Source organism: Heterodontus francisci, chromosome 19, assembly GCF_036365525.1.
Source record: "Heterodontus francisci isolate sHetFra1 chromosome 19, sHetFra1.hap1, whole genome shotgun sequence".
Lineage (NCBI taxonomy): Eukaryota > Metazoa > Chordata > Chondrichthyes > Heterodontiformes > Heterodontidae > Heterodontus > Heterodontus francisci.
Window position 1 is genome coordinate 79,374,209 of NC_090389.1, and position 11,038 is coordinate 79,385,246.

Genomic DNA, 11,038 nt, shown 5'->3' on the forward strand with positions numbered 1-11,038 from the left:
CGGAGAAACTGAGAAAATGGAATGGAGTCCTTACAAGAAGCTGGGTGTGAGGACGTGTAGTCGAGCTTGCTGTGGGAGTCAGTAGGCTTATAGTGAAAATTTGTGGATAGCCTATCCTCAGAAATGGAGACAGAGAAATTGAGGAAAGGAAGGGAAGAGTTGGCATTGGACCATGTGAAGGTGAGAGAAGGGTGGAAATTGGAAGAAAAGTTGATGCAGTTTTCCAGTTCAGGGCAAGAACTGGAAGCGGTTCCAATACAGTCATTGATGTACTGGAAATGAGGTGAGGGAGGGGGTCCAAATAGGACTGGAATGAGGAATGTTCCACATATCCCACAAAAAGGTAGGCATAGCGAGGACCCATGCGGATACCCATAGCAACAACTTTCATTTGGAGGAAGTGAGTTGAGTTACAGGAGGCATTGTTCAATGTGAAAACGAGTTCAGCCAGGTGGAGAAGGGTGGTGGTGGATGGAAACCGGTTAGGCCTCTGCTCAAGGAAGAAGCCGAGAGCCCTTAGACTGTCCTGGTGGGGAATGGAGATGTAAAGAGATTGGACATCCATGGAGTAGAGGAGACAGTTAGAGCGAGGAAATTGGAAACTGTTAAAGTGACAGAGGGCATCAGAAAAGTCACAGATTGTAGTTGGGAAGAGACTGGACAAGGGGAGAAAAAAATAGAGTCGAGATAGAAAGAAATCAGTTCAGTGGGTCTAAAGTGATAGGTCTACCAGGGGGCAGTCCTGTTTGTGGACTTGGGACAGATGTAAAAGTGGGCTGTTGGAGGCCATGGAGGGAAGCTCTCCAGAGGTTTATAGTAGATATTAGTTGACTTGTACTTCTTGCAATTGAGGTTTCAGTATCCACTGCTCACATTGATATTGAAGAGAAAAAATTTGAAGGTCTATGAGGAAAGGGCAGGGAGAGTGGGACAAATCTGATAGCTCTTTCAAGAGGCATGATGGACTAATGTATCTCCTTCTGTGCTCTATCGTTCTATGATACTATGCTCAAGTGCCTAGGATGTGTTGAGAAATGAACAAACAAGAAAGCTTATTTTGTGTGCTGTCAGCTGTATTTTGTACAAGATATTCTGCTATAAATTGTATCCTCCAAACATTTTGGCTTTTAGCCAACCAAATGCTTACTTTTTAATATTTTTTCTCCACCCTTCAGAAATTGGATATAGAGAAGGAAACCATCAACCTCGTGCATACAGATGTCACTGACATCCTTGATTTGCCAAGAAGAATCCCAAATAATGCTGCTCGATATCATTTCTTCCTCTACAAGCACTCACATGAAGGGGACTACTTAGAGTCTATTGGTAAGCTCAAAAGCTTTTAACTGAAACCCTTTGGGTATTTCTTCTTTTTATTTACTTGCTCCCCTTCCCTCTTCTCATTAGGGCAAGGGCTCATGAATCCTCCAGTAGCTCACCCAAAGTGCCCACCTATTCTTCATATCCAAACTCAGACAGTCAGTGTTGGCAAACAACTCAATCATGGGATAGAGGCATCACTACCCAGCCTGTCCTCGCCTTGCACCATCTGCACTTGCTGTTTAGCAGGTATTCCAGTCGTTAACCGAGCTGATTTTTCCTTTCTTGCTATTGGGTGCTGTGGCCATCCCGACCCTTGCCCATTTGAGATCAGCAATCTCAGCACAGACTTTCCTGCTCTGGATGGCTCAGGACACCAGGAAATGAAATCACCAGCTGAAACATTAGAGAATCTTGCTATTTTTAAAAACAAAATGTTAATTACAGTTTTCCTAGTTTTCTTCCCCATCCCAATTCACGCCGCGCTCATTCAAATAGATTAACATTGTCCAGCACCCATTCCAGGCCAGACTTTAACTCAGTGGTATAACTCTACTTTTATAGACAGTAGTGTGTGTGAAATATATGTGTTTGTATATGTATGAATTGCATTGAATTATTGTAATAGGCTTCAAATGCCCACAAATTGTTGCAGATCCACTGTTTAGTAATATAAAGTTAGCTGAAATATTAAACAAAATGAGTCTATTACTCAATGCTAACCAGATGTAATTGTGCATCTTAATGCTATGCTCTTTTATTGGGGCATGTCGCTTTCTTTAATTTTTCATCTCCCATGCCCATTTTACTCCTGCATGCCCACTGTTACAGATAGCTTCAACGATGCCTTGTCCTGACATTTCTCACAAATACAAGTAAAGGATTGTATAAAATTGTTGATGTTCAGTAGGTAAATTACAGTGGATGAAAATGAAACACAACTCCAGGCTTGCACATATCTGCAACTCATCCATTATTTCTAAATGTGGTGAACTTATTTTTTTTTCTTTCCACAGTGTTTATCTACTCTATGCCAGGGTACAAATGTGGTATTAAAGATCGCATGCTGTACTCCAGCTGTAAGGGCCCACTACTGGATGTGGCAGAACAACAGCTACAACTGAAAGTCGTCAAAAAGGTAGTCACCTACGTGTATGTGTCTGCAGATACCATGAGCTGATTTTTTGAGTTGGGAGTGAGAAACAGGAGTCAGGACTGTTTCCAGGTCCTGAACCGGCCCCCATGGGGGAGCAGTCACTGACCTGGGATTTTCAAGGAGGTGTCCCCTTAATTGGCATAGAGATAGGTTCCCTGTCCAAATAAAGACAGTGGGCAGGCTCTCGAAGCTGTAGGGCCATTCAGAGGCTTTTCAGCTTGAGAGGAGCAGCAGGCTGCAGTAAAGGGTAAGTAACTGAGAGGGCGCTTCAACATGGAGGCGCCCTCTCACCAACGTCTTTTAAAATGTAAGCAAAAAACAGAAAAAGCAGCCAGACCACAACTGTGTGGGGGATGGTGGGGAGTGGGGTGGGAATCCCTCTATAGGGTGACCTTTGGCTGCACCCGTACCCAGGCAGCCAGGGAGGGCCTGTAGGCCTGCCTGGAGAGCAGGCCCCACCTCCAGGCAGTTAAAGTGCCCCCTGTTGCGTTGGGAAACTGGAGGCCAACTGGGAAATGCCAGTCAGCCTCCTTTAAGTGCCCTTAACAAGCGGCAGGCAGCCCCTGAACCCATCTCACAAAAATGGCCGGGGCTGTGAAAGGGGTCGGGAAACAGGCACAGCGGCCGGCGCCAGTATTTTCAAGCCTTGTCCGCCTCTGTCCTGACCTCGGCAGGGTCCCAAAATTCAGCCCCATCTTTCCATCAGGACTCAATGAATTGTGGAAACCCTGGCTGCTCTTCCTTCTCCCTGGCTGAGTGTTGAAGCCACTGCTGTTGAAATTTGTTACAGACAAAACAGAGATGAATTACAGATAACAATGTTGGAATGGTGTCTCTTTCAGAAGGATTGTTCTACTTTTTTTTTAATTCAGCAGTCATCGTGACATATCAATCACACAGACTGTTGCATAGAATTGATTGGGATACATATTGCTTTATTTAATGGGTCTTTAGACTATTTGGATATGACTTTTACTGGTACCTTTCTTATCCTATATGTGATCTGAAGGTGTCTACAGAGACTGGTGCTTCAAAAAAAAAAGTCAATGTAAAAATCAATACTTTCATGTACTGTTTTATGTAAGATTACCATAGCGCATTATAAAACAGTAATCTATTGATGGGTGCAGCTCATAAACCAGAATAGTAAAAATACTATTACAACAGTAAGTGATGAACTAAATCCTGAGATTGATTCCACTTGGCTGTTAATCATTATAACATGTACAAGTGAAGTTCATTTGGTGCTTTTATTCTGATTCAGCGAGATTATTTAACTTCCCTGACAGTCAGCTGATCTGAACTATCAAGTTTTTTAAATGTTTATTAAATTTATGTTAAATTTTGTAATGGATAAATGGAGGAAATAATGGCTGGAAAGATAAATGAGCTTTATAGTCCTCTCCCTGAGTTGCCTTACAGTGTTACTATGATAACATGTGTTTTGAACCATGGTGATAATTATATCATTGCCCTTTTCAGGCAAATAACACGCCTTATAGAGAATATTTCATTCCTAGGAGGGATTGTAAGGCATTAATCTAATTGGCAAGTTCAAATGATGTTATAAACTACAAAAGTTTTGTTTTGTGTTTTCTGCCCTCTTGTCTTGAAGATGAGGTGTGGCTGCACAGCTACAGGTAACTGTTCAGTAAAGGTAGAAAGGCAGAGGTGTTTAAGGAGAGGATTCCAGAGCATGGCGTCTTGGCCGTTGAATGCAGACTCAATAATAATGGGACGAGGAGAGAGGGATGCAAAAGAACCCATTCAGAGGAACAGAGAGCTCAGGAGAGGGTATTGAGGCTTGAGGCAGTTACAGAGATGGGGAGAGGGGAGCCCAGGATTTTAAGACATTTTAGAAGGATTTAAACATATGGATAAAAAATTTTAATCTGAGGCATTGAGGAATTTGGAGCCCAGGTCAGCAAGGACAGGAATGTTCAGCAGGCTTTATTTTCTGCAGAATAGGATACAGGCAGTAGAGTTTTGGATGATCTGAAGTCTGCGGAGGGTGGATGCTGTGCTTGCCAGAAGACCATTGGCGCAACTGAGTCTAAAGATGACAAAGACTTCAGAGTTCACTGGTAGATGGGCTTAGGCAGTAGTCGAGGCAGGTTATCTTACAGAGCTGAAATTCGCTGGTCTTTATGATAGCTTTCAACCCATATCCTCTCTAACAGGAAAGGGGTTGGAGTTGGAACCTCAAAATTAGTTTACTATTTTGAATACCAGTCTGAATATTCAACGTAAATGCATTTCAGATTTTATGTGGAGCATTGTAAACACTTTTTGCTGGGTTCACAATTCAACTGGTTTGCAATAAGATAGCTATTTGCAACTGTTCTTTTTCAGATTGAGATAGACAATGGTGAAGAACTAACGGCAGATTTCCTTTATGAAGAAGTTCACCCTAAACAGCAGGCTTTCAAACAAGCTTTTGCAAAGCCCAAGGGACCCGCCGGAAAGCGTGGGATGAAGCGGATTATCAAAGGCGCTGGTGATGCAGAAAATGGAGAGGACATTTAAAACAAAAATTTAAAATTTACATTAGAAGATCAATTTACATCAGTTGAACCTCATTGTTGCCCTTTTTCTCCCAAAATACGATAAGCACCTTTTTGAGTTTTAACTTTAATTGTTTGCGGACAGCTTGTTGCAGAATTTTTGGGAGAGTTTTTGATTGTACGAGGACTGTCTTGTCGTCATCCTACAAAACAGAAAATAATTGGCATTGTTTCATGGCAGCTGTGAATTTACTGCCTGGTTTACATGACAATAACACAAACCAGTCTATTATCCCATTTACACCTGGGATCTGGTTCAGTTGGTATGATGCCCTCTGATCCACTATCAAATGCACTACAGTTATCCCTAAACCAAGGAACACAGCAGATGCTCTATCAGGTTCCCACCTAGGAGGGAAATTTATTGTGGTGCTTTTCAAGGTTTGACCAAAAGCATCAAAACATAATCTTTAATTAGAATGACAATAAATTAGAAAAATGCAGCTATTTTCTTACAAACACTACATGCTGTTCGCATTCAGAAGTCCTATGTTAAAAATTGGAAATCTGTTAGAGATGGTAATCCAATCTGAAAACTTCAAAAATACGGTTCCTGAGAATTTATAGTCCAATCTTAAAAAGCTGGTGTGCAAGCCAGCAATAGACCACTGGGAACCCAACTCTACACTGCCAGGGGCTCTGATATTTAACCACTACACCAAACTGACAGGAGGTTAAATCCATAAACTCCCACTTGAACCCCCTGCCCAGAGATGCTGGTGTATACTCACCACAAGGAATTAAGCTCATATTCTTCCTGCAGATTGTGAGGGAGTTGGAATACATAACCATAACCCATTTGGAAAATGGGCACGTACACCATCACCAGAAAACAAATGTTGCATGAAAACAGCTGCTTGTGGGGTTGCTCTTTGCTGTACTTGTGGCATTTTGGTTACAGTGGAAAATGACTTCCTGTTTTATTTTCAAAGGGACAGGTGCCCAATGTCGGCCAATTTGGCACATTATCCATATTTACCTATTGTACATTAGAGTTCTCTACACAAGGGGAGCAGGAATTTGGATCACAGTGCTCACTGGAATCTGATTCAAACCTGTTTCTTGATTCTGAATTTGTAATTATTTTATTGGAGCAGTGTAAATCTTTACTCGAAGCTCATGTTGTGGTACGGTAAGTTAATTCACACAATGCACTTTGCTTCGGTATAGCTGTAGATAGGGAATATATCTGAATTTACAGCTGTGGTGTCTGTGGGACTAGAACCATAGCACTAGAACTAATTGATTAAAGTAGATCCAAAGGTGAATTTAATTAACAGTCAATGAAAAGGTGTTCATCAGAGAAGCTGTACTCTGCACCTTTCACTGGCATTTCTTTTTAATGTAGAGTTTTGACCATTTCTACAAGATAATAAATGAATTTTAACTTGTGTAAAATCACATCAGCTTTTAAATTTATAATGTTCATGAGTTACTGTAGGCAGAATATCTAGTTAGATGTGTGAGGACAAAGCAAGTCTTTTGTGTTTCTTGCTGTTTAAGTTTCCTTTGGTATACAGACAGTCACAACAATGATTAGGATCTTACAGTGATCATCAGCCACTTTGCAGAATGGAATTATATTGATACGAAAAAAGAATGTTTAATTTTTGGGGGATTCGCCACTTAAATGAATGAGATTTTCTGTGAGGTCCTACGTCGATTTGTGTCACCTTGGCTGCTATCAGAAATATGGAATGGTGGAGATTTTTTTTAAAAATCATCAAATATTTTATATTTGGAATAGAACTGGAGAACTGACAGAGTACTGCAGCCAGCCCAACAGTCTACTCTCAATCACTGGCAAAGTGATGGAAGATGTCATCGACAGTGCTATCAAGCAGCACTTACTCACCAATAACCTGCTCACTGATGCTCAGTTTGAGTTTTGCCAGGCCCACCCAGCTCCAGACTTCATCACAGCCTTGGTCCAAACATGGATAATGGAGCTGAACTCCAGAAGTGAAGTGAGAGTGACTGACCTTAACATCATGACAGCATTTGACTGTCTTGTGGCATGGAGGAGCCTAGCAAAATTAAAGTCAATAGGAATCGGTGGGGAGGAAGCTTTCCTCTGGCTGGAGTCACACCCACCACAAAGGAAGATGGTTATGGTTGTTGGAGGCCAATCATCTCAGCCCAGGACATTGCTGCAGGAGTTCCTCAGGGCAGTGTCCTAGGCCCAACCATCTTGAGCTGCTTCATCAATGACCTCCTCTTCATCATAAGGTCAGAAGTGGGGATGTTCGCTGATGATTGCACAGTGTTCAGTCCCATTCTCAGCTGGTCAGATAATGAAGCAGTACCTGCCTGCATGCAGCAAGATCAGGACAACATTCAAGCTTGGGCTGATATGTGGCAAGTAACATGCACATCACACAAGTGCCAGGCAATGACTGTCAACAAGAGTGTGTCTAACCACATCCCCTTGACATTCAATGGCATTACCATCACTGAATACCCCTACCATTAACCTCCTGGGAATCACCATTGAACAGAAACTGAACTGGACCAGCCATATAAATACTGTGGCTACAAGAGCAGGTCAGAGGCTGGGAATTCTGCAGCGAGTAACTCACCTCCTGACTCCCCAAAGCCTGTCCACCATCTACAAGGCACAAGTCAGGAGTGTGATGGAATACTTCCCACTTGCCTAGATGAGTGCAGCTTCAACAACACTTAAGAAGCTAACACCATCCTGGACAAAGCAGCCTGCTTAATTGACACCCCATCCATCACCTTAAACATTCACTCCCTCCACCACCAATGCACAGTGGCAGCAGTGTGCAGCATCAACAAGATACACTGCAGCAACTCACCAAGGCTCCTTCGACAGCACCTCCCAGACCCGTGACCTCTACCACCTAGAAGGACAAGGGCAGCAGGTGCATGGGAACACTACCATCTGCAATTTTCCCCTGCAAGTCACACACCATCCTGACTTGGAACTATATCGCCGTTCCTTCACTGTTGCTGGGTCAAAATTCTGGAACTCCCTAACAGCACTGTGGGTGCACCTACACCAGAAGGACTGCAGCAGTTTAAGAAGGCGGCTCACTACCACCTTCTCGAGGGTGATTAGGGACAGGCAATAAAATGCTGGCCGTGCCAGTGACGCCCAAGTCCCAGGAATTAATTTTAAAAATCCTTTCCCACCCTTGCAATATCCTCCTCAACGATTGAGAAACAAACCCATGGCCAAATAGAAAGTCTTTCATTCAATGATATTATTCAAAGTAGTGCAGGGGAGTTCTCCCTGGCTGAAATTTATCCCTGAAATGACACTACCACAACAGATTAACTGTGAAGTTCTTTGGGACAGCCTGAGAACGAGAAAAAGGCCCTATAAATGTACGTTTTTTCTTTACAACACAAGCTTGTTGTGAATTTGTGAGGGCCAAGGAAAAATTATTTTCAGCACAGCTCAGCTCACTTAAAAGTTAATGCGAACATTCCCAATCAGATTCCAAACATTTTAAGTGTGACTAAAACCTTTGCTGTTCATTGCTACTTTCGGAGCTGTTTATAGATCTTGCCACAGAATAGGTGTTCCCATGCTTAATTCAGTCTGCACTGATAAATTACATTTAAGTAAGCTCCCTGCTGTAAACAAATGCTTTTAGTCTATTTTCTCTTTATAGCTATACCACTGAGAAATATGTGATTAGTTTGCAGCACATCCAAACGTTACTCTTGGTGACAACAGTGGGACCATGAATGTGCCACAAAGCTGCATTCTTTCCTGGAGACTAAGGGTTGAAAGGCAATAATGCATTTTGGTTGCCGTTGCAATGCACTGTTTGGCAGAATGGCAAGACATGCATTTCCTCTATAAATTCCCATGCAGTCAGTCCATTGTGGACATGCTGTAGCAACTTCAAGATGGGAAGAAGTCAGTCTTCAGACTTCTTTTGGGTACTCCCAAGTGGCCAGGTAAAGAGCCATCAGGAAGTAAGTTATTTGCCCAGCTTCTCATCCCAGATAGAATACAAAGTGCATCCAGAGAAAGGGAGGTCATGAAAATCCCAACACAATTAGGGTGGCTGGTATTGCATGTTTACAATGAGAGGATACAGAACCTGAGTTACATTTGATCATGAATGTAATGGAGCCCATATATTATCATACTAACAAACAGTAAAACCCAGTTATTCAAAAATTTACATCTCAAACCTATTCATTTATATCCACTTGTTTTTTGCTCAAATTCTTGGGGACAATTGCACTAAATAATTCATAGAATAGAATCATAGGATGGTTACAGCACAGAAGGAGGCCACTCAGCCTATTGTGTACATGCCAGCTTTCTGCAAGGACAGCTCATCTAGTGCCACTCCCCCGCCTTTTCACCATAGCCCTGAAAATTGTTTCTCCTCAGTTAAATATCCAATTCTCTTGAAAACCTCCATTGAATCTGCCTCCATCATACTGTCAGGCTGTGCATTCCGGATCCTAACCACTCACTGCATAAAAAAAAGTTTTTCCTTATGTCACCACTGCTTCTTTTGCCAATCACCTTAAACTGGCATTCTCTGGTTCTTGACCTTCCCACCAACTAATTAATTAATTCAATGATTTAATTGCTGTGTTATAGGCAGCATCAGGGATGAAGAACTTCAGTTTCATGGATAGTTTGAAGAAGCTGGGGCTGTTCTCCTTGGAGAAGAGGAGATTTGGTAGAGGTGTTCAAAATCATGAGGAGTCTGAACAGAGTAGATAGGGAGAAACGGTTCCCATTCGTGGAAGAACCAGAGGACATTGATTTGAGGTGATTTGCAAAAGAAACAACGGCAACATGAAGAAAAACTTTAACACAGCGAGTGGTTAGGATCTGGAATGCACTGCCTGACAGTGTGGCGGAGGCAGATTCAATTGTGGTTTCCAAATGGGAATTGGATAATTATCTGAAGAGGAAAAAACTTGCAGGGCTAAGGGGAAAAGGCAGTAGGGGAAGGAACGAAGATGATTTACCTGAACCAAGTCTAAGGCTGCTAATGACCATTTGTAGCACCCCTTGTGTTCCCAGCTGAGATTAACTAGCTCTGGAGTTCTCAACCTTTTTGCTTCTGAGGCCCCCCTTCCATGTTATCAAAACTCCATGTACACAAGTAACTTTTCTGTATAAAAATTAGTTATACAATTAAAAATAGATATATTTGCTTTGCTTAATGTGAAACTTGTTGCTGGTGCTAAGCAACAATTCTGCAAGACAAGGAAATATCTTTGGCAAAATTGAGTAAAAAGTGGGAAAGGATTAACAAAAAAGTCAAAAAAATGATCACAGAGATCAAGTCCAAAAAGGGAATTGGTTAATCAAAAAGCAGGGAAATGATTATCCAAAAAGTCAAAAAATAATGTTGAGACTAAGTACGAAAAGGGGAAGTGGTTGACTGAAAACGTGGAAATGGTAAATCAAAAACTGCAAAAATTAGTAAATAGTGGCACCCAATGCGACAGGAACTAATTTGGTCAGCCATCAGGAAGCCAGATGCCAATCTTCAAAACCTAGTGATCAATGCTGTTATCTGTGGATACACCAGTCACCTTGCCTTGGTGATTCATTTTCAGTTCATGAGTTGGCACTTCTGGGGCACTCAGATTGGACGCGTTTTGCTCCAGATTTCTGAATCCTATTTAGCAGACCCCTTGAACCCCCAGTTGCAAATCCCTGAGCTAACTCAAAACAAATCAGGAATTGAAGCTAGGGCCTTTGTTGTTCTGTCTCTTTATATTACCTTGTACTGTTGCTATATTAATACAGTTACCTCTATTTCAATCAAAGGTAGGCATTAGTCATTTTATCAAAACATCAGATTCAATTATCTAAAATTCCACTAGTCATTGTAATCATATCGAATGCTGGCATCTGTACCTGCAGATTGTATGTAAGCTTTAGCAACATACTGTTGCGTTTCTTAATTTTAACTTAAAATATTTGTTTGCCCATTTACTGGTTCATTGTCCATTGTTGTAATTTTAGTTCCCTTAACTGGGAGTG

General features: G+C 41.8%; 1 protein-coding gene across 1 annotated transcript in view; it reads left to right on the plus strand.

Annotated features, from left to right (window-relative positions):
• The window catches only part of twf2 (twinfilin-2), a 152,921-nt gene extending 142,616 nt beyond the window's left edge, over positions 1-10,305 (plus strand). Inside the window, exons 7-9 of the mRNA XM_068052070.1 lie at positions 1,176-1,326; positions 2,337-2,458; positions 4,829-10,305. Of these exons, the coding sequence (XP_067908171.1) occupies positions 1,176-1,326; positions 2,337-2,458; positions 4,829-5,002 (447 nt within the window). The 3' untranslated portion in view covers positions 5,003-10,305. The remainder of the gene's footprint in view (positions 1-1,175; positions 1,327-2,336; positions 2,459-4,828) is intronic.
• Positions 10,306-11,038: the final 733 nt, after the last annotated feature.